Source organism: Petaurus breviceps, unplaced genomic scaffold (genome assembly GCF_028583685.1).
Source record: "Petaurus breviceps papuanus isolate PSGF00001 unplaced genomic scaffold, PetGlider_PUasm1.0 226, whole genome shotgun sequence".
Lineage (NCBI taxonomy): Eukaryota > Metazoa > Chordata > Mammalia > Diprotodontia > Petauridae > Petaurus > Petaurus breviceps.
The window spans coordinates 6,044,010-6,069,701 of record NW_027185890.1 but is presented as its reverse complement, the minus strand read 5'-3'; the positions used below and the strand labels follow the sequence as shown (position 1 = coordinate 6,069,701).

The 25,692-nt window shown below is 33.7% G+C and overlaps 1 protein-coding gene across 2 annotated transcripts in view; it reads right to left on the bottom strand.

Annotated features, from left to right (window-relative positions):
• HCN1 (hyperpolarization activated cyclic nucleotide gated potassium channel 1) overlaps positions 1–25,692 on the bottom strand; it is a 671,121-nt gene that overhangs the window by 255,428 nt on the left and 390,001 nt on the right. For both annotated transcript variants that reach the window (XM_069095307.1, XM_069095306.1), the window contains exon 3: positions 13,761–13,922. In XM_069095307.1, coding sequence (XP_068951408.1) covers positions 13,761–13,922 — 162 coding nt within the window. The remainder of the gene's footprint in view (positions 1–13,760; positions 13,923–25,692) is intronic.

The following is a 25,692-nucleotide window of genomic DNA, read 5'->3' as shown; positions in this document are numbered from 1 at the left end:
AGAAAAATTCAGTAGTAATTCTCATTCCTTCCTTTTAATATTGGAATCATCTCTTTTCTATAAGACACTCAGCTCCTATGGAAATTAGTTATCATTTGAAGATAAAAAAAATGACAAGGCAATATGGCAGCAGTTTCTGAGCAAATGGCTCTCAGAAAATGAAGAAAGAAATTTCATAAAGAAATCATATATGAAGAAAAATTTAATTCATTATGTGATTTTGTATTTATTTTAATCTTGAGATCTATAACCCTTTGCTTATACTTTACAGAGTAAGATCTATATAAATAAAACAATTCTCTCTCTCTGTGTATATATATATATGTATATATATATGTGTGTGTGTATATATATATATGCATACATATATATTACATGCACACACATATATATTCCCCTTTCTTTGGAAAAGCAAAATAGACAGATGATATAGTTAAGTCTTAGAACTGATAGTAATTTCTTTTTCCACAGAAGGATCTGTTAGATTTACCTAAGTCACCAAATTGTAAGATTCGTGTGATCTTTCTATTAAAATTTTACTATGTTGACCCTGTCATTTTCCATTGACTTTATATTTCCCTCTGGAATTCATCAAATATGATCTGTCCTTGTAGGGATGATATTATAACAGTTATAAAATTTCTAGCATACTGCAAAAGTAAAATTGAGTTATTTCATTTCTTTTTAACAGTATCAAAGACTAAACACCTATCTAATGACATATTTTTATTAAATAATTAGAGAGTAAGAATATTCCATTTTTTCTGGTTACAAATTGTAGCATCCAAAATAAATGCCTTATACATGTGATTAATAAATATTTGTTAATGTGTTAAAAAAGTGGTTAATTATGATGAAAATGGTAAAAAAAAGAAATAGGAAAGAGAAAGAAGGGGAGGAAGGAAAGAAAAAAGGAAGGAAGGAAACAAAGAATTACACTAATAATTTTCATGAAAAGAAAATGGAATTTTATATGTCTTCAATAAATCTTTTAAAATGTCACCGGAATATAGAAATATTATTTTTTCCATAGGTCTGTTTTTCATTAAAATCATATTAAAATGAATCTGGTTTTGGATTATGTTGAACATTTTCCATCTATCGTAATTAGATTCAACATCATTGTGTTCTGTTTCCACATATGAGTGTATCGGGTTATTCATTCAAAATTTTTTAAAACAATGGTCTTCTATTCTCCCCTCTTTAGTCCACAGCCTCTGATAATTAAGTGGTCTTTCTCAATACTCATGCCAAACCCTATACAGGTACCTTTGATCTTGTCCCTTCATGTCTTCTCCAGCATATCATGCCCTCAATCTTCACCTCACTCTCTAGTCTTCAAACTTTCTCTAATGGTCTCTTCCTTATTCTTTTGGGAGAAAATTTCTAAGTCTCTCCTATTAAAAAAATCACTAGATTTTTCCATCCCATCAAACTGTCATCCTATATCACTCCTCAATTTCTCAGTCAAACACTTAAAAGGAATTGTCTATACTCACTGCCCCAGCTTACTTTCCTCTCATTGCACCCAATGAAACAGAACCAAATATGGAATAAATAATTGCTTCAATATTGTGAAAGTATTATGACCAGGGTCTATATTGTGACCTTATTTAACTTAAATGCAGAGAGCATCATGCTAAATGTTAGTCTGGATGATGGTCAGGAGAAATACCAATAATCACATGTATGCAGATGATACTATTCTGATGGGAGAAAGTGAAGAAAAATTAAGAAACTTTTAGATGAGGGTAAAATAGGAGAGTTTAAAAGTTGGCTGGAAGCTTAACATCTAAAAAAGGAAAAGAAACTAAGATTTTGGTATCTGTTCCCATTGCTTCCTGGAAAATAGAAGGAGGAAGAAAGGAAGCAGTCATAAATGTTATATTCTTTGGCTCAAAGATCACTGCAGATAGCCATTGCAACCATAACATTAAGACACTTGCTTCTTGGAAGGAAAGCTATGACAAATGTGGACAGCATACTGAAAAGAAGAGACATGATCTTGCTGATAAAGTCCATACAGTTAAGTCTAAGTTTATTTTTTTCCAGTAGTAATGTGTCTATGAAATTTGGACTATATGAATAGCTGATCAGTGCAGAATAGATTCTTTTGAATTTGCAGTTCTGGAGAAGACTTTTGAGAGTTCTTTGGGAAGCAAAAAAGAGACAATAAATCAGTTCTTGAAGATATTAACTCTTACCACTCATTGGAAGGTCAAATACTGAACTGAAGTTAAATCCTTTGGCCATGTAATGAGAACACAGAAGAAATTGGAAAATATTTTGATGCTGAGAAAGATTGAAGGCCAAAAGAGGAGATGGCAGAGAATGAGAGTGATAGTGTCATGGAAACAAAAAACATAAACTTGGACAGACTCCAGGAATACATAAAGACCTGGAATTCTATGTTCCACATGGTTAAAAAGATTCTGATACAACTGAGTGGTTTAACAATAATGCATATGACTCATAGATGAATATATCCAAGCTGTCTCACATGAGCTTCAATCCCATATCACTAACTGTTCATTGTACATTTTATATTTGATGTCTCAGATATTTCAAACAACATATATAGAGCAGAAGCTATATCTTTTCCTCAAAAAGTCACCCTTTTAAACTTTCCTTTTTCAGTATAAGACATCACAATTCTTCCAGTTCTTCAAGCTTATAACCTCAGGGTAAACCTTGATTCCTCAGTATCCCCTAACAAAATATACAATCTGATGCCAAATTTTGTAGAAAAATTGCTACAGTATTTCTTTCCTTTAACCTCTTTTCTTTATTCAGTTACCACTCTTGTTTCAGGCTTTCCTTATCTCTCACTTAGATTACTACAAAAAACTTCCTTCTTCATCTCCCAGTCTAGTCATGACAGATTCTATCCTTCACAAGCCTGCCAAAGTTATTTATTTGATTAAAGATGTGATGATGTCTTTCCCCAACTCAATTATTGTGACTCTCCAATGTCTCTCATATAAAATAGTAAGTCCTCTATTTGACTTTTAAAGCCCTTCACAATTTGGTCCCAAAATATCTTTCCAGCTTCATATACATTATTTCACCTTGAACACTCTGAAATCCAGATCTTTTTCTTGATCCTTACATGTAGCATTCCCTCTCCCATTTCCATGCCTTGTTGTCTGTCTCCCATGCCTGGAATACATTTTTTCCTCATCTTTATCTCCTATAATTCTTCTCTTTGTTCTCAATCCAGCTTATGTATCATCTTCCACATCAAGTCTTTTTAGATATTGACCAATATGAGTGATCTCACTCCACAGTTTTATTTAATCATAGTACATTTATTTTCTTTTGATTTATTTTCTATGTACTGGTATTTATCCTTCCTATTTCCCCAATAAAGTATAACTTGCTCATTTCATTCCCCATATTTATATCCCCAATGACTAGTATAGTGCCTAGTCCACAGTTAGTGCTTAATAAATGCTTTTTGACTGATGGAAAAGTTACTTTGTAAAAAGAACAGTTATTACTCATAAAATATTAGCCAGGTGACTATTAATGGCATTCTTGCCATGTAGGAAAGATCTTCTTAACTAATTGGAGTACACAACACAATAAAGAGAATAGAAAGACTATAGAAAACACAAAATCCAAGTATGTAGAAAAGAATGCAACCAGCTGGATAAATTTCTTTAACTTGGAAAAAAAAAAGGTTTAAGAAAAGCTATGGCTTCTGAAATCTAGTTATGAAATCTTACATAGAAAAGGTTATAATTATTGTTGATATACCATGCAGAAATATGGAATAGTATTATCTAACCAGAAGGATAATATGACTTGCTTCTCATGAATCCTTTATAATATGAGATACTAATTTTAGAAAGCAAAGTAAATAAAATAGTTGCAAATAGGCAGTTTTAAATAGTGAGGGAGATTTTCTTCTGCTCCCTTACTTTTCTCTTAGCTCTTTAGACTTGATCCAATTCTTTCCTTCATTCCTTGTATAGAATAAATAGGTCAATGATAGTAGTCATGGGCATAGGGAGGAAGACTTTAAAAGAAATAAAGAAGGGGGAAAGTTAAATACTACCTCTGCACTATAAACATGCATTCAAATCAACTTTCCAAAAGTTAATTTGATGCCTTATCAAAAAAGAAAATTTAGTGTATGTTTCCACATATACAGTTTACCTCATATATTGTTCAGAGCTCTGAGCAAGGCTACAAAAGGGATATACTTTTTGAGTTGATGATAATGATTGATTATTCCAATCGATGGGAACATAATTTTTGATGAAAGCAAATTGACACCGCTCTTCTGGGGGTAGAAGATTGCCTGATATTTGTACACCAGATTAATTTTAAAAATTGTGGTACAGTCATCCAAAGTGGTTTTTACAAAAAGAATAGAAACAAAATGATGGTTTTTTTTTTATTTCACTTCTACACTGAAGTAATTTGCATTTGCCCAATTAGAAAGAATCACCAGGCAGACTTTCCAAATGGACAGTAAAGGTGGCTCATAGAGCAGAAAACAAAATCCTGCTATTCAGCATACTAGTGACCTACTTTGTTGCAGTAATTAAATTTGTAAGTTTATGATTCTACTTCCTTCCCCTCCCAAGAAAGCTGCACAGTATCTTGTCAGCAAACATGCTAGCTGTTGTTAGGATTGTATCTTGATTTTTGCAAAGGCACTGCTGTTATGACCTTAATGCAGGTCACATTTTACTTTTTATTATCCATTAAATAATCTGACAGGCATATAATATCTTTTTTTCAAATATTTGAATTTCACAATTATGATACCCTGTAGCAGGAAAAAAATTATCTCTAAAATTAATATCATAGCTGTTATTTTTAAATTCAGATATGGCAAAATACAATGAGCCAACTTTTTATGTTTCTTGTTTTGGTACTCTTCATTTGGATAAATCATATCAAAGTGGAAGGGAAATTACATAATGTATGCGATCTAAATATATTTTTAATATTAAATTAAATTAAATTTTGGTCCATATGGTTCTCAAAGTCTCTAATTCATAATAAAAGTTCATTCTTGAATTTTGTATCTCAGGTAACTAAGCAAAAAAGTCTACTGGATTTCTATTTGATTTTAAACCAAAATAACAAGAAAAAAAAGTCTAACATTTTACTGTGATAATCCATATGGATACTTTTATATACAGGAAGAGAACTGAAAAGTCATATACTGTGCCTCATTCTGTGGTCAAGAAAACTAAACCTCAGAGATAATATTCATTTAGTGGTCTTGGGCAGGACATTTAACAGCTCTCTGAGCCTTATAAGTAGCACCATTTAAGTAGAATGCAAATCTATGTATAATTCCATATATATGCATGCATTAGGTTTAGATAATATCTATATCTATATGGGCATATGTAGTTATACCTATGTAGATATAGATGTGTAGATACAAATTTGTATATGTGTGTGTGTAGAAAAAAATAAAAGATTTGAAAATTAAGCAGGTTCCCATCAGTATGGGAATGGCTACATAATGGGATACATGAATGCAATGGAATATTATTACATTAAAGTAAATTATAAAATAAGCATTTTGGTGAATACTTCATAGTATCAACTGATGCCTAGTGAAGTGAGTATAGCCAGAAGAATTTATATAAAAGGAATTGCTGTGAAGAGACTGCATTCCCAAGATGGGGTCTGTTTATGGGAATGCAAATGGGAAGGACATAGAATGTTTAGTTTCTCAAACAAGTAATCCATTGGCTGTGACATATATTGAATAAGGACAACAAAATGCAGTAAGGATGAAAAGAGAGGGTGAAGCCAGATTGTGTTGTTGTTATTCAGTTGTTTTGTTCAGTCATGTCCAATTCTTCATAACCCCATTTGGAGATTTCCTGGCAAAAGTGCTGGAGTGGTTTATCATTTCCTCCTCCAGCTCATTTGTAGAGGATCTTAAATGCCAGATAAAGGGGTGTGTGTGTGTGTGTGTGTGTGTGTGCGCGCGCGCATGCACGTTTTCCCTTACAGGAAATATGAACTACATAAAGTTGTTGTCGTTGTCATTGTCATTCTTCTGGGAGGCAGGCAAGTGACATGGTCAGAACTATGCCTTAGAAAAATTATTTTTGAAACACATCTGGAAGATAGATTGGAGAAGGGAGAGTGTAGAAAGACCAATTAGGAGGCACAAAATGTCACAATTGGAAGGAATCAATACAACTACCTAATCCTACTTGAAAGAGAAATCCTTCTACAACCAAACAACTATGGGTTTTAAGGTCTAGTATGAAAGGTAGAACATTCCTTTGATGACAGCACATTCCACTTGTATACAGTCCTGATTACTAGAAAACTGTTCTTCATATTAAGCCTAAATGCATATCTTCACAAGTTTCCCTCCTCTGTCTCTAGTTCTAAATTTAAAGGTCAGGAAGCTCAAACCTAATCCCTCTTCCACAAGGCAGCCCTGGAAGATATTTAAAATGACCCTACTGGGGTGGCCAGGTGGCTCAGCGAGTAAGAGCACCGGCCCCAGTGTCGGGATGACCTGGGGATCGAATCTGGGTTCAGAGACTTAGCACCACACCCAGAAATAACTGGCCGTGTAACCTTGAGCAAGTTACTTAACCCCAATTGCTTTAAATAATAAATAAATAAATAAATAAATGAAATGACCCTACTAAGTTTTCTTGCATATAAATTACTAACCTCAGTTATTTCAATTAGGTAGACATTGAAATACTTTTTAAGCCTTCTATCATCCTGATTGCCCTCCCCTGAAGGATTAGAGGATCATGTATTGAAAGCTAACAGGAACCATTGAGACCCAACTCCCTAACTCTACATAAGAAGAAACTGAGGACCAGAGAGATGATGTGACTTAGCTAAAATGTACCAGGCAGTTCAGCATCAGAATTTGCTATTAAATTAAGTCAGATCATCTAATTTCACACCTCTTGCTCTTTCTACTGTATATCACTGCCTTTCCTATTAAGTTTAAAGTAAAAGAGAAGTTTTGCCAGAATGTATGATCTAATCTGCATAAAAAGGTAACCAGCCGTGGGTGACTAGGTGGCACAGTGAATAGAGCAGTGGCCCTGGAGTCAGGACGACCTGAGTTCAAATCCTACCTCAAACACTTAACACAAAACTAGCCGTATGACCTTGGGCAAGCGCTTAACTCCGATTTCCTTACCTTCCCCTCTCCAAAAAGAAAAAAAATAAAAATAAAAAACTAACCAGTATCTAATTTCAGAAGCACCTTAACTTACTAAAAACTTGCAAGTAAAGCAAATTAGTTAAAGTCATGGAGGATAGGATATGTACCCTTACCTATGCTAGACAGGTTGTGGGGGAGTATAAGAGAAAAAGTCCTTGAACAATAAGCAAAAGTATTAGAATTCTATTGGATATAGGCTATGAAAATTCACGGAAGGTATGCACAGGCAATCTCACCCCTACTTAACTTTTTCTTTAGTGTTTCAAAAAAAGTAAACTGTTGAAAATTTCATCAAGGCTAGGGTCAAAAATTACTTATGAATAGTTTTTGACTGAAAATGACAATTGCATATTGAGTGGTAAGAAGGAATTTGAGCAAAGGATTTTGACTGCTAGTGAGAGTATTGGAAAAGGAAACCTGTAAAGTCTAAAAATTAGTATAAATTATTATTGAACATCCATTAGTCTTGTAGCTTGGGTGGTATTAAGCACAATATACAATAATCTCCCAACTCTGACAAAATCAATCATTCACTAACTAAAAATATGACATGAGCCAATTAGGTCCAGGCTAAAATAAAAGAACTAAAAAATATTGCTTTATGTATAAGAGAGAGTAAAATTCTTTGAGACCAGGAATTAGAAATAAGTGCTTTCATCATTTTCTTTTCTTCTTCTTTCTTTCAATATGCCTCATGTTCAATTCAGGTGATAGATTTAGAAGTGGAAGAAACTTATAGATCATTGGGCCCAACTCTCCTTTTACAGATAAACAAACTGAGACTCTGAGTAGTTATTTGTCCAAGGTCATAGAAATAATAAGTTTCAGGATTAGAGCAGGCCTTCTGACTCTAACTATAGTGCTATTTCCACTTCAGCTGGTTTCTATTACTAATTATATTGATGATAACATCTATTTCTGTTACTCTAATAAGTCTTTAGTCTTTTGTTTCATCAATCAGCTGCAGATTTTTAAGGCTTATCAGTTATTGTGTTAAAATGAGTGATGACACCCCCACTCTGCCCACACTGCCTGATATTTCATAGCTGTCTGACTCTGGGTAAGAGGCTTAACCTCTCTCAGTCTCAGTTTCCACATCTGTAAAAGAGACAAAATTGCTGTAGCAATTGTCTCCCAGAGTTACTGTAAAGATTGAAAAGATAAACTATGCAAAGCAATTCTCAACCCTAAAAATGTCATATAACGGATAATTATACCTTTAAGTTTTCTCATTTCAAACTCTGATTATATTATGGTAATGTGGAAAACATAACCACTGACATATACCAAACTGTGTTTTATGATTAATTTTACTTTTAGTTCTTATTAAACTTTTTGAAAAAACTGAATTCTGATCTCCCTAATTCCTTACCTTCTCCTTTTCCTTGAACTTCAGTCTGACAAGAGTATGCCAAAAGCTTGGGTGTGTGTATGTGTGTGTGTGTGTGTGTGTGTGTGTGTGTTGGGGAAGAGGGATGGTAATGGGGGAAGCATACAGTATAAATTGGACTAAATATAACACCTCTCAGAAGACATTGCTGGTACGTGTAATGGCTCATTCTCCAGTATCTAATTTTTTGAAATGAAAGATCAATGTGGATATTGCTGATAGTGAAAGTAAAGTTTTCTCAGTTCAGACATTAGAACTACAACCTTTAGAAGAAGGAATGAAGGTCCAAACATAAGATAATACAGATGGATTGGTTCATGTCCAGCTTCTTAACATATTCACACATTCTCATACACACCTCTTTGGTTATTCTTATTTATATTCTTTGAAATTCTGTTTTTCTTCTCAATAGTTATATCTAGATGTTTTTATTCTGGAGTTTAGTAACTTGCAACCATTTCCCTCATTGTTCTTCAATTCAAACTCACCAGCTGCTGATACACCTTTTTTTTTTTTTTTGTTAACGAACATCTTCTTAGATCTGTAATTAGTACCAACAGCTACAGAATTATTATCCTGTTTACATAAGTACTATTTATCTACCACTCCAGTAGCATTAAAAACTTTGTGTTTCTGTGGAAATTGCTCACTATTTTAAAAACAAAAGAATACCCTTAGCTATATATTTACCTTGAATTCAATCTGGGAGGTAGTTGGCAATTTGGTATTTAGACCTTAGCACTTAGATAAAATGAGCAGTAACAAATTTTCTATTTTTTGTTGTTGTCATTGTTGTTTTGAGGGGTAATTTTTTCATCAGCTGGTTAGCATCTAAGCTGTTTTGCCGCTTAACTAGGTTGGTTGCATAAATAATAGCCCATTAACAAAGTCAATCTCAGTTTTAATCCTTCATGGTGTTCAATTGCCCCAAACTCCTTCTGTGTGTTGGGCTTATCACCTTGTAAATATATGCCATTAAATTATAGAGGACATTGGGTGAAATGATTAGTTGTAAAATTCTAACACTTTTTTTAAAGATTCCATGTTTTTTGGATGTACTACCAAATGAATACATGGTATGATATTTGTATGTAAAATAGAAGAGTAAAACAGTTTTATATCTCACTCAAATTCTGTATTATTTCAATGTTGTTATAAAATATGATTAGTACGATTATGGATATTTAATGGTATAATTACTGCTAAGTATATATTTTCATGCAATTAGTGGGTAAGAAAAGTCTTTAAGGATTTCAGCTCAATCCCTCTTTTTCCCCAGTTGAACTCTTCCTTACTATGATGCAAAAAGTAAGAATCTTGTACTAATAGTAGGTCTTAGATAATTTGTTTTTCCAGTGGGAGGCTTTAAAATTCTACCATGTCCAGTCCCAATTGTACTTTTCTGTTCTCATTGGGCATAGTTCAATATTTTACTCATTTATTTGTCCTTTCTGTAACGACATCAATAAATTTGTCTTAGATCATTAACCCCTCAGGCAAGTATTCTATTCTTTTAAATTAGTCTATAACATATTCAGTAGAAGATAGCAGGCAATGAAGCCCTAAATAACACTTTAACAATGAAGACAATCACGGTGGAGACTATTCATGTTCTAATTCTATATCCATTTCCAGAGACTGGAGAGGAATGAAGTCAGGGGCACTATGAGAGCTTTTCTTAAAATGGAATTTCTGAAAAGTCAGAGCAAGGGAGCACAGGGTCAGAGTAAACTTCCAGTAAGAAGAAAAAAAAAGGTTACAGGAAGACAGTACATCTCCAAAGTGAGAAAAGGAGTAGATAACAAATGGACAAGCTCACTGTGCCACAAGAAATGTTCAAAAACCCAGAATAAAAGGTTTTCAGCATATTGGCTGCATTTTCTATTGAGGAATGACAGAAATATATGGCAAGGAATTGCAAAGGAGTAGAAGGCATGAATGAGCCATGATCTAACCTGGTAGAGGGAATGCCCAAATGAACTCATAATGAAAATTGTCTGCATTGGTATGTAGCAACAGCTCCCTTTAGCATCAGGTTTTGGTCATGCTTTATAGAAGGTTAAAAACATTAAAAATCATTTAAAATCAGCTATTCAGGGACTATTGGAAGGAGAATTAGAACAATAACAGCAGCTAAAATGTATAAGTTGCTAGTGTTCATATTACAAATCATTCTCTTGTGCATTGTCTTATTTGTTTCTCACAATAACTGTAAGATAAATTAAGACAGGTATTATTGTTCCCATTTTACAGATGAAGGAACTAATAGAGAAGCTGCATTATTAGTCCATCAGTACAGATTAGTAAGAGAGGATGTGGAGTGAGGAGAAACAAGAGTTTGACTGCCTTTCTAAGCATCAACATCTTCTATAAAATGAGATGATAATACCTATGTAATCTAACATATATTATGAATATATATAGTATGTGTGTATATATACAAAGAGTGAGAGAGAGAACTGTAAGTTTTAAATTGCTACATAAAGGCCAGTTTTTATTAATAGTAAATGGCATAACTAGTCTCCTGATGTCATCAAGCTTATCAACTCTTTCTTTTCTGGTCCTGATGCTGTTTCTTCAGCTTATGGTTTCCACCAGCCTGTCAGTTCACATTTATCTTGACAATGTGATCAAATATTTGATACTTATTTTACTGAAACTTTTCCATTCCATTTACAAGGAAATTGAAACACTGGATGTTTGATGACTTCTGATCATTATTCAATAAGAATGGTCAGAGAAAGACTGATAAAAAAGAGAGCAGAAAGTGGCTATTCTATCTAGTTCAATATTTATTTTCCAGTTGTTTTCATTTTACATAAAGGAGTATTTGAGCTAAACATGTGGAATTTTCAGCAAAATATATTTTCAAAGTTAACAAAAAAATCAGCTTCGGTTAAATTTTAAGACTAGGGGGAGATCTAAAACAGTCATTCTAGCTATCCGTCTACATGTGGGAAGGATGAATTTATATTATTCCAAAAAAAAGAAAAAATAACCATATCTTTCAACATTTTAGAAAAAAAGATTCCATAAACTCTCTTTTAAACCAAAAGGAATGAGGAAACCGAACGCTTAAATTGCAAATTATGAAATAAAGAACTCTAGTTGCTGATACTCTAAGGTAGTTCTCATACAGGTCCTTTATAATCAATTATTATTCCTATTGATTCTTGCTTTAACAATTTCAGACAGTATTAAATAATTTGTGTATCTGTAATTCACTATTAAGATAATTTTGGTCCAATTTGTATATTATTGCTTCTGTTACATTTTCTTATAACAAATTTAATAGAAAATTAAGTTGAAAATATTTGCTAATTATTTGACCAAATTTATTCACTTCTTTCCCCCAAGTCAGCAAATATAACCACAAAGTTGGTATAAATGGTTTTCTTACCTTATGAAGTTGCTAAATATTTTATTCTTCCCTTAATTGAATTCAATTATCAAACATTGGTAGAACAATTACTATATGCAAAGTGTATAGGCACTTGGTAAATAAAGATTAAAATTAATCACTGCCTGACATATATTCTACAGGATCTGATTAAGTTAATGCGTTTGAACAATTTACCTTAATTCTCCACTTCACAAAGGTGCATTAGTATACATGTGATAAAGTATCAACATAAGGTCATTTAAATTCTACTTTTCTGTTCCAAAAATAAGAAATCAAATAGATAGATAGAGATATATAGATATATCTATATCTCTATGTAGGAACACATATGTATGTGTATGCATTCCCTCCACAGATTTTTGTGACCTTGGGCAAGTTGCTTAAGCTCACATAGTATCATTTTTTCTTAATAATTGGGTATAAGGATAGGACCTCACCTCCCTGAGGTGTCATATGGATCAAATAGAATGATATTTGTAATGTGCTTTTCAAACCTGAAAGTACTGTATAAATGTTAGTTGCTATTAAAAATGAGTAAAGATTATAATCTACAAGATTATATCAAAATGTAGAGGGCCACTTAAGGAAAGTTAGCCTAATATTCAGGCAGAGACAAAATATGACGATGCATGAATCATATTCAATTTTAATAAACACTATTACAGCCACCACAACACAATCTATGAAAATATATCAGTTATAATATTTTCAAGCTATTCAATTAAATATTTCAATGCATCATGAAATATCCATAGATGTGCATCTCTCTCTCTCTATATATATATATATATGTGTGTGTTCAACTGCAGCAAAATTCTATGCTTAAAGATATAAGCAGTCAACTTTCCTTTTCACACTTTATAAAATTTAAATATGGAATATATTTAGACAATTTAAAGCTTTTGAAAATAAAATGCCAGCCCTTTGTCTTTAAATTGTGAAATTGAGAGTCTCGAAACCAGTTTACTTGAAATAAATGTCTAATATGCTATTTTAAGAAGAGCAAATCAATACAAAACTAGTCTGTTAAATTGTTCAGTTTATTTATCCTAAGGTATTAAGCACATAATGAATGTTTTTTCAGAAGAAGAGATACATTTATCTTATGCAAAGTCAAAGCCATTTAGGCAAGTCTCATTTGCATTACTCAATTTTCTATAAAATGGCATATGTAAGGCAAAGAAATTTTACAAAACATTCAGACAAAGGAAAAAAATTTTATTTTTATGCTAATGGAAAGGAAGTTTGAAACAAAGCAGGCATACTTTTAAAGTTAAAAAACCTAATCAACTTATTTATCTGTGTCCAGAAATCAAAACATATTAATATTTATGTTGTGTATGTGAAATTTTGGAATTTCATATATAATATTTTGTTCAAGTTATAAATATTGTGATGCTGCTTAATAATTTAAACTTTTTTTAAAAATAAAATTTGGTTAATTTAAGGATCATATATTTGAGAGCTGGTAACAATTAAGCTATTGGATGATTTTGAATTAAAATGCATATTTATTTTGAAATATTATTGTCCAGGTAAATTCAAATCTGAAAACATGGACAATCATATTTTTTTCTCCCAAGAACATTGACACAAAAAGAAATTTAGAATAGAACAAAAGCAGCATGATGTCAGATTCAGGAAACATATATAATAAATGAAGATGTATTTTAACATACTCATGCAGGAGAAATCATATTATTCTCAGTTAAATATCATCCATTTTCCCCAAAGCATTCAAATAAACATTTAAAAATATATAAATAAATATACATAGTACTTACAACCATCTTATTTAGGGAAACCCAGCAATCTGATGGGAAGTCCTGTAGTAATGGTACTAAGAACTGAAGACAGCCATCCCAATGGCAAAGGAGAAGCATCATTCCAATGAGGTTAAATATTCTCACCACCGCACTGGCTAGATCATATGTCATATGGAATATCTGTTGATCAAAGTTTAAAATCAATTCAAATAACCAATCATTTTTATGTAACAACACTACCAAATACTGCTGATAACAGAATTTTTTCAATCTTAAATTTTTTATGGATCTAAGGCAAAAATTGTAAGTCCATCTACAAGTATTTTATATAGATTCATTATTTGTCTACACATTCAAGGTAACATTGAATTTCCAACAGGATAAAGGACTTTGAATAAATAAATGGAATGTAGGGATAACATGATATATATGCAGTTATTTCATTTCCCAGAAATCTTTTATATAAGGTCTCCTAAAAAGGAGCAAAATTTACACATTTCTGTTTCTGCTCACATTAGTGGGTATAATAAATGTGTATTTGAAAAACCCAAAGATAGAAAACAAGGAGGAAAAGTAGTGAATAAAGTATATAACATAATCATGACCTCAATAGAAGAATAAAAGCTTGTACAGGGTGTCCCTCAAGTCTGGACACATAGGCAATCTCATTAACTATGCATATTTCCAAGAAATTAAATGAATTGAATTTTTAACAAGATTTTATGACAATTTCATATGGAATAAAAGTTTTCATTAGTTATTATTTATCCATTTATATATAAAATTTATCCATTTCATTTCTTGAAAATATGCATAATGAGAGTTCCTATGTGTCCAGACTTTAGGGACACCCTGTATAGTATATAGCAACTCAAGATGTGCAAAGCCCTTTACATATGCTATCTCATTTAATTCTTAAAATAACACCAGGGAGGTAAGTACTATTATGATATCCATTATATGATGTTATGTCCATTTTACAGTAGAGTGATCTTAAATGATTTGCCAGGGTCACACAGTTGGTAAATAGAATTTGAGCTCAGGTTTTCCCAACTCTAACTTCTGCCCTCTATCTATTGCACGACCTACTTGCCGTGTAAGAATTGACAAGTCTATTGATAACTGTCATCATATGAGTTGACTGATTTAAAAACATGATCAGGATAATTGTCGAAGTTCAGACATAAATTAACCAAGTGACATTTTCAGCAGCTGGATGGCACACTGGGTCGAACACAGAAAGATTCATCTTCAGGAGTTCAAATCTGGCCTCAGACATTTACTAACTATGTGATCCTGACCGAGTCATTTAGTTTTTGCATCTGTAAAGTGAGCTAAGAAAGGAAATGGCAAAGCAATCCAGAATCTCTGCCAAGAAAGCCCCAACGGGATCAGGAAGCATCCGATAAGAAAGCAGTAACAACAACTGAAGATTAGCAAAGAATCTTGCATGCTCATTATTTCCATCCTGCTGGTAGAAGACCCCCTGTCAGGATTCTGTCCCTGATTCTGCGATTATCCTTTCTAGTTTGCTGATAAGCAAACTCTGACTCACAGAGGTTATGGCTTGATCTCATTCCCTCTGCTAGTCAGTCTAGCCTTCTTTTGAGGCTATCACATAGCCTTCATTGCTGTCACAAAGTAAATGGCATGGAATATGCAGTAGTTGGACTAGTTCCAAATAATGCAAAGATATTTACACCTTAACAAGCCAGAAGGATTAACACAGCTTCCTAATGTTTTTATTTCCTTAAAATAATAAAAAATAAAGTATGCAATCATGGCATGTCAAGCAATTTAGAAGCTTGATTTTCATAAGAGCTCTTGCTTTGTAACACAAATATAAGTTGTTACTTATTAATAGCTATTGAGACATTTTTGGGGTGGAAGTGTTAGTTAAGACAAAAAGTCAAAGAAGTAGAAAATCATTTGGATAAATCTTTGAATCTCATCATCTTAAAGGCAATAGAATATCATCATGGGTGCTAGACTATGATGTAGCTCACATTCTTATAACATCTTTAAGGATTGCAAAGTGTTTTACCTTACCTAGCAGATATGATTCTGAAAACAACCCTCCAAGGGAAGTTCTATTACCACTTTACAACCGATTGATAGACATGGAAATTGAAGTTTAGAGAGGTTATGTGAATTGGACATGATTTGAACCTTAGGTATCACCTGTCCCAGGTAGGTTCTGTTTGTTTGTTTGTTACCCACTAAAAGGTGTTTCCTGTCAGTGGAATTTTAGAGCATCCATCTTTTTATCCCTATATCTTCTATGAAAACTACAGTCTTTTTTTCCTGGTATAGGTCAATATTGGGGCAAAAATAAGGTCAACCTCCAAACCTCTGGCCTAGTCCTAGGCTGGGCCTAGTGATCCTTGGGATGCTATGACTGAAAGATACTTCCTTCTGTATTCCCAGTCAATTGGTAGGGATAATAGTGTGAGTTTAGAATCAAAATTCAGAATGTTAATCTCTAAACCAATGGTCCAAGGCCTAAGGGGATCCAATTTGTTTCTTGTCATAGAAGTTTCCTGAGGGTGCTTTCCAAAATTTCCTTTTTAAATTTAAAGTATCACAGGGCCCCGGTACATTACCATAACCCAAAATTATATAGCCACTAAGTCAGCCTTGAGTAGTTTCAATCCGGGGTTGCCTCTGCTTCCTAGGACTTCAGCAAAACAACAAAGCTACAAGCATGTATTCAGCATTTGCTATGTTCTAGGCACTGGAGATAGAAATACAACGAATGAAATAATCTCTTCTCAGTTTTGCTGAATAGATGAGTTTGGAATGGGAAATAATGTCCAGCAAGCCTAGAAAAGTAGGTTCTTGACAGGTGGTTAGAGGGCTTAAGTTAAACAGGGAGCATATATTTTATTGTTTGTGGATTCACTGGAATTTACTGAGTAAGGCTGTAATTGTGACCATCTGAGTACTTAAGGAAAATGTCTTTGACAATAGAGTGTAGGATAGGCTGGAATGGAGAGAAATTTGATTGAAATTGAAAATTAATTGGCAGACCAACTAGAAGGTTGTTGCAGTAATCTATGAGACAGGTGATAAGGCCTTATACTAAGGGGGTACCTGTATATATAAAGAGAAGGGTTTAGATAAGAGAGATGTCATGGAGATAGGAAGAGAAATATTTGACAAATGATTACACATGCAGCATTTGGGAGAACAGTAGTTTTAAACCAGACCCAGATCCTTGCATTTGTCTCAGCTTTAGAGTTTATTTCTACATAAAGGAAAACAAAGTTTATCTCAGAATCAGTGTGCACTTTGGACAATCTAAATGGAGATTGCCAACATCGTTTTAATGACATTTTCTAGAACAAAAACACATCTCCCAAGGAGTGAAAAATCATAATTCAGCTTAAGGATTCAGGGATCCTGGAAGTTTTTTAACCTCTTTATAAAATCTCCAACATATACTATTTGAGGCGATGGTGTGAAACGGACTGAAGATTTTAAACCAACTAAAGCATACGGTAGTAGAAACAAGTTACCTGGGCTCCATTTATTCTTATTATTTGTATTAACACATACACAATCTATTTTAATCAATTTTGCCATATTGAATATATTGATTTGAGATCTATTTCTGCTAATGCAAAGGTAGGAACCAACTCTATACATAGATATTGCCTATCTTTCTAGAAATTCTCAAATGTGAATCATTAGTTATAAATATTTTAAAGAGTAACACATTTGGTATTTCTGGATTTTACTATTGTTTCTATAACACAACTTTTCCTTACTTGGAAGGTAGCTGTGGCACAGTAGATGGAGTAGATTTGATACAAAATCAGAACGAAATGAGTTTGAATCCTCTCTTAAATACTTGCTAGATGAGTGACCCTGGTCAAGTCATTAAACTCTAGCAGGTTCAATTTTTTTATCTGTAAAATGAAGTTGAACTTGATGCTCATTTAGGTCCCTTCTAGTGCTAAACCTAGGACCCTGTCATCTCATTTAGCCTAAATATCCATTGAAATCCTATTGGTAAATTATGTGAGATTATTTTAATTAAATTAAGAGGAAAACATGCAAAAACATGTAAAATTTCTCATGTTAAATTTGGAAAGTAGTTTAAAAAATCCAGATTTTAAATTTGCAATTATTTGTCAAGTCACTGCTTGAAATTAATTAAATAATTGGTTTACCTTAGATGTTTCTATTAAAATATTGCTAACATGGCTTCTTACTCCTTATACTTCATTTGCTCTTTAATAAGAACTTTCCTCCATGATAAATTAGCATATTTTATTACTTGTTGAAGATTGAAATATCACATCATTCAAAATCAATAAAATGTTCATGATATACATATATACACATAAAACAATTTAAGTTACTTAGAAATAAATTTTAATTTGCTGAAATAATTTTGCAAATTCTAAAGTAACAAGCAACTATCAGTGTGCCAAAGATGGCATGGGGAGAACAAAATTATTTATCATGGCCTTATTCATTTATGATTGCTTAAATACCTATGTGCAATGGAAATGGGAACTTGAAGATTTTCCCTGCCCCTTAATAGAACTAGGGGGGAATTTGAAGACTTTCCCTCTTTGAAAGTAAACTCTGCCCCCTAATAGGCTAAATATAGTCATATGGAGACTGTGGTGGGAGGAGTTTGCCAAAGTGGGACAGAGTCACAGGAAGCTGGGAGCCAGAGCCAGAAAGTTGGTGAGAGAGAGAAGAGCCTTAGGCAAGGAGTCAGGCTCATGAGTAGATATCGATCTAATAGCGCCTCGTAGGAAGGCTAATAGATGCTGTGACTCTCAGTGTTATTATGACTTCTTAATATCTTTGGAAGTATGATGGAATTGGCTTACTAGTTTTGGGATTTACTTTTCTAGTGTCTAAATAAATGTTTTGGTTCTATCCTCTACCTGGATAATCTATTATATTTTGTGATGGAGCACTGTATGTAACTATTCATCATGTGAATCCACAATAAAAATTTTGTCATTGTTATCATTAAGCATTTTTAAGTAAATTTCCCCCCTCCCCATTAAGAAATGAATGAATTTAATACACCATGTTTTAAAATGTTCTGATCACTCAGAGTACCAGATAAAGGTCAATAATTCAATTTGGGATAAAATAAGATTAAACAATACAACTATTCGTTAAATTACATGGGTGTAATTTGTAGTGAGTGCTAGTTTGGAGAATGGAATATTTTTTTTCTAAATCCTGAACATTCAATAAAATAATTTTGTTTAAAAATAACTAAATTTCCCCCTTAACACAGTTTTTCATTTTATTCAGGTTTCATCAGATATTGATTTTTTTTTAAAAAAGCAAGCTTTCATTTGACATTATAATTATAGTCAGCAATAAAATTTCTCTCTAAGTTGACATGTACACATTGCTTTGAAACTCCCCCTAAATTTCTAAGAGTGGGATTCTAAATTTCTAAGACAACTTCTACTTAATGTGACACTTAAGCAGTTGACTATGTCATATAACACCACATACCAGAGAAAAAAATTTACATTTACAAAACCTATTTTGCAATTTATTTGTTTTTAATTATAGGTTTGACAGAGCTAGCCTGTTGTCATGATGTACTAAAAACCACTCCCACCACCCTACTACCAATAGTGCTAGAGAACAAGACAGTATGATTTTTAGATACATTGAAAAATGACACATGCATTATAAAGACAAAGAGGTCAGTTAGCTGAAACACTCATGTAGGTACTCATCAACTCTTGGCCAGATTATCACAATAGCCTTTCAGCTGCTCTTTCTACCTCAAGTATTTTTCTGCTCCAGTTCATCTTCCACAAAGAGGGCAACATTACTCAATAAATTCCAGTTGTTCCCCATTATCTCAGGATAACCCTGTTTGGCTTTTCACAACCCTTCCTATCTTTTCTATGTCTTTATTCGTCACTACCCTCCATGTACTACTCTATGATCAAGTGATATTGTCCATCTTATTCTTTCTTCCATGGGATACTCACTCTTTGTACATTTTGTACATCCCTCCAGTCTGTAGTTCCTGATATCCCTCTAGCTTTCATTTTACTTAAGAATGTTATCATTTAGTTATTTTTTTAATTCTGCCTGACTCCTCAAGACAACATTTTGGGGCTTTCTAGGCAAAGATACTGGAGTGGTTTGCCCTTTCCTTCTGCAGCTCATTTTACAGATGAGGAAACTGAGGCAAACAAGTTTAAGTGACTTGTCCAGTCACACATCTAAGAAGTGTCTGAGGCTGGATTTGAACTCAGGAAGGTGAGTCTTCCTGACTTGAATACTAGCACTCTATCCATGATCCCCCCCCTAGCTTCCTCTTACTTTGAAAGTACTATCCTTTAAAAAAAATGATAAAAGAAAGGCAGATAGATAAGAGATTTTTTTTTTACAGTTTTTACATGTTGTCTTTACCTTTAGAATGTGAGCTCTTTAAGGGCAGGAAGAATATTTTTACATTTCTTTGTTTCCTCGGAACTTAGCAGAGTATCTAGAACAAAATAATCCCTTAATAAATGTTTATTGACTGATTGTATATTAATTTATGTTTTATGCAGTTGTAAGGACAAGGATAATGACATCTATACTTCTATCAGTTCCCTCTTAGGACAAAGCTCTGCTTAATATCTATGATGATGATTTTTTTAATTAATTGACTTCTTGTTACACTCAGCCTATCATTTTTAAATCACATACTGATAATACGAGTGACTATTTTGTTATTATTGTTGAAAACCTGTGATTCCATCAATACATAAAGTCCTCCAGTGGTGAATACTTGTAGCTTTGAGTATGCTAATTAAAAATACTCCATTAGACCTTTGCACAGAAATAATTAGGATAAAGAGAGTTGACAGAAAAGCTATCAGATATCAGCAATAAAATAAAATTATACCATTAACACATATTTCTAACACCAAATGCCATTTTCTGATAGGTAAGTGATTCCCCCCTTTTCATCTTCCCCACTATCTATTCAAATCTCTTTTATATATTGTCTTCCCCAATTTAGACACAAGATTTTTGAGAGGAGGGGTGGTCTTTTTGCTTTTATTTGTAGGGGAAAGACCAAGGAATAAAACAAGTTTTGCCACATTCTGTCCAAAGGCCAAATCCTTTCAGTTCTGTATTACCACATGTCCTCAAACAAACCCTAAAGCTCCTATTTATGGACCACAACCAGGAGCGGCAATTCTAAATATGCTCCATGGAATGACTCTTAAAGGTGAATGCAATGTCAGATACACTTGAAAATTAACTACATTTTCCATAACCTTTGACCGAGCAATCTCACTGCTAGGCATATACCCCAAGAAATAAAGGGCAGAAACAAAGATCAAAAACTTAAATACTCAGGGAGGTTAGGTGGTGCAGTGAGTAAAGCATTGGTCCTGGAGTCAGGAGGACCCAAGTTCGGTTCTGGCCTCAGACACTTAACATGCACACAAAAAACTAGCCGTGTAACCTTGGGCAAGTTACTTAACCCCAATTGCCCTCGAAAAAGGCAAAAAAAAACTTAAATACTCAAATGGAGCTGTTAATAAACTGACTTGAATGATCCCTCCCAAAAGAAATATAACAGTATTCTTTGGAAGAGCAAAGAAAAATTGTAACAAAGTTGTTATGTATTTATTAAGAAATGTCTAAAAAATTATGGAATATAAATGAAATGCAACATTTTGGTGCAGTAAGAAATGATAACTATGAGGAATTTAGAGTAATGTGGGATTATTGAAATAATTAGAGTCACAATAACCATACACACACTAAAATAATATAAATGAAATATTGCTAGAAATGGGGGGCAGGTAGACGTATGGGAATAATAAAAGTTCCAGAAAAGAAATAATGAAGCACTGCCTCATGGCAAAGAAGATGGGGGCTACTTGAACACAGTATTAAATATATTGACAAAGTAAGTTGTTACAGTCAATATGTTTTTTTTAATTTTTATTGTTGTTGCTATTTTCTTTTTGAACACCAGGTAAATTTTAATCTCAGGTTATGCAAGGGAAATGACTCTAAAGGAAAAATAAGTCCAGCAATGAAATATTTAAATGAATTAGGCTAGAAATGAAATAGTTTATTTAAAAAATGAGGATGTGGTAGAACACTCCTATAGTCTCTGCTGCTTGGGAGGCTGGGGCTAGCTAGTGAACTGCTTGAGTTTGGTAATCTGTTAAGTACTTCACTGCTGTATCATTTTAGATATTGTTTAATTTGTGAATATGAATTTAAATTCCTAATCTGAAGCTAAATGATCCTCCACACTCGTCTAAATTCCTCACAGTCATCATTTCTTATGACTATCCACCTTATGTGAGAACTCTGGAGTTTACCTAATATGTACTGAGCAATTTGAAATATCCCCTGAATCAAGGGACTAGCCATTCTAAACATAAAATATGTCAGAGTATTTATTTGAACACAGCATGTTTGAATTGTCTCTCTTAGAGTGTTTTTAATGTCACAGTTTGAGAAATGAAAAGGAAATAGATGCTCCTAATTTATCTTTCACTATTTTTATGCATTTACATGAATTATATAAGCAAGACAGTGATTGAATCCAAGGATTTTATGTCATTGTTAGAAAGGCTCATGCTCATATTTATAAATTCAAAAATAAAATAGTATCCAGTTAGAGACACTGGCACTGACTAGGCTTTAAGGCTGGGATCTTCAGAAATATTTCTCAGGAATATAGTGTCTGAAGACCCTTCTAATTCCAGTATTATGATCTGCAAATCTCTGATCTCCTGGACCTGACATGGCCAGGGTACCATTACTGCTTCCTCAAGGTATAAAACTTCCAGGCTTTTGGTAGCTGGGAAGAGGAGACCATGGATGAATCTAAACACAGGATAGATCAAGGACACAAGTTCCAAAATAAAAGAATAATTCTCAGGCAACTAAGGGCCTGGAGCAGGTGTTGAGAGGCCCAAACTACTGGGTACCTAATACACCCACATCTGTAAAGCAATCCTGGCTGCCCCCTTACACTATAATCATTCACAATTCTCTGTAATTCAAAAAAACACTGATGCCATTTTATCTCAGGAATTCACACTCTAATTCTATAGAAATTCTAGGATACAACAACAACAATAGCTAACATTTATATATCTCTCAAGTTTTCTAAGTACTTCACAAATATCTAATTTTATCTTCACAACAAACTTGGGAAGAAGTTGCTATTATTATTCCCATTTTTACAGATAAAGAAACTAAGCCAGGCAGAGGTTAAGTGACTTGCTTAGGGTCAAACATCTAAAAAGTAACTGAGCACAGATTTGAACTCAGGTATGTCTGACTCCAAGGCCAATAGCACTTTTAGATGCCACACAATAGGATGTAGAAGTGGTGAGGCCACCAATCAGCAAATAGGGCACTATCATCGGTAATAAGGGTACAATGAAAGGCTCAGAGATTGTCTTCGTGTTGATCTGACCCCATTTGTTTCATTCATTTCACCTACATAATTTGCTGAGTTTATACATATTATATTAAGTTCTATTTGGAATAGGAGTGGGGAGTGATTTTATTAATATAAGGAACTCCATAGTATAGATATCTCTTCTGCCAACAATCAAGTGTTTATTTTATTTTATTTTTTAAGCAGTTGGGGTTAAGTAACTTGCTCAAGGTTACATGACCAGTTGTTTCTGGGTGTGGTGCTAAGTATCTGAGCCCGGATTCGATCCCAGGTCATCCCAACTCTGGGGCCAGTGCTACCTGGCCGCCCCAAATCAAGTGTTTATTAATTGCCTATTAACTGTCAGGCAACTGTGCATGGGTGATACAAAGACAAAATCTCTCAAGAATCTTAGCTTCATATATTTAAAGTTAGAAGGGAAATTAGAGATTGTATAGTGCAGGCAGTCCTTTGATTTTGCATATATGAAATCTGAAGCCTAGAGACATTAAGAGGGTAAAGTTATTTGCTCAAGTGCACACACATCATAAGTGACAACTAGCAGGATTTAAAAACTATGCTTTTCTCTCTCTCTCTCTCTCTCTCTCTCTCTCTCTCTCTCACACACACACACACACACACACACACTCTCTCTCTCTCTCTCTCTCCCTCACACACACACACACACGACTCTCCCTTTGTATGAGAGAACTCCAAATTAGTATGGCATTAAAGGATAAAGTGTGTTGATATTATACAATATTTTACATATATTTTATGCATTTCTGAGTTTGTCTTCTGCTTGCCTTTGTGTGTCATCTGCAGCTTCTGCAAAACTTCTAAAAAATCCCATTTAATTTCTAATAACAACTCATGATATATTGAAACCATGATGTGGAAAGTTGTCATGTGAAAGAGATAACCATGCATACATATATACATATATACATACATACACACAAATATACACATGTATGTATCCATGTGTATATGTATGTGTGTTAATCTAGGGAAATAACTTGTACATATAGACTCTAAGTGTATCATAAATACAGAGCATATTTTTAAAATTTGATATTATCCCCTACTCTCTTCTCCTTTCATCTAGTCTATCATAATGAATTAATTGTTTTCCTTAACAAGGTCAGTTTCTCCACATGTAACTTTGAGCCCAACCCCTTGCCTCTTATCCACTCATTATACCCATATGCATTCCTCTCTTTCTAATCTTCAACATCTCCCTATTTTGTAGTCCCTTCCCTACTACCTTACCCAAGCCTCCTCCATCCTTAAAAAAATTCTTCAGTAGACTTCAATATCCCTTCAAACTCTCATTTTATACCACCCCTCTCCCTCTCCCACACTCCTTGAAAAAATTCTTTAAAAAATCTGTCAACACTTGTTGCCTACACTTCTCCTCTTCTCCTTCCTCTTTCCAGTCTGACTTCTGGGATCATAATTCAACCACAACTGCCCTCAGTCTCCAAAGTTATCACATACTTGGCCAGTCTGATGGTCTCTTCTCAATCTTCATCCTTTACTTCCATGCCACATTGACACTTCATCATTCTGTCTTCCTTTCTGGGTTTTCAGGATCCTGCTCTATCCTGGATTACCTTCTGTTTGCCGGATTACTCCTCTTCAGTCTCCTGTCCTGACTTATCATTCATACCATATGGTCTAAATGTAAGAGTTTACCAAGTTTCTGTCCTGGGCACTCCTCTCTTAGCTCTAAAGCTCTTTCTTATGGTGATCTCATCAACTTTAAAAAGTTTAATTATTATCTCCATTCAAAAGTGATTTAATTTTTCCCCTAAACTTCAAGTCAGCATCATTTTTTCAAAGTGAATATGCTGGTGACATCTCAAACTTGAAACGTTGAAAACAGAACTTACTATCTTTTCCCCAAACCCACCCTTCTTCCAAATTCCCTTATCTCTGTCAAAGTCATCACTATAATTTTCTACCACATTTCCAACACTGACTCTACTTCTCATTCTCCCTGATGCAACATATCCAAATCAATTACCCAATCCTACTGTTTCTTTCTGCACAATTATCTCTTGCATCTGACCTCTGATCTTTTCTCACAAAGCCACAAACTTATTTCATGAAGGTGTCTCCATTACCTCTCTCTTACCTGGACTATGGCAATAGCCTCCAAATGGGTCATCCTTCCCCAAGTCTTTTCACACTCCAATCTGTCCTCCATATAGTTGATACAATGACTTTATATAGCATAGATATAATCATGCCACTACTCTTCTAATCAATAAACTGTAGTGGATTCTTATTGCCTTGGAGACCAAATATAAATTTCTCTGCTTTTTAAAGCCCTTCACAACCTAGCCCATATGTATCTTTTTAGTCTCAATGAAAAGGACTTCTTTTCCCACATATTGCAATCTAGCCAAACTGGTCTTCTCTCTACTTCAAACACAAAAGATTCCATCTCCCAACTTCTTGATTCTACTTTCTCATATTCTCCCTTTCTCTCTCTCTCTCTCTCTCTCTCTCTCTCTCTCTCTCTCTCTC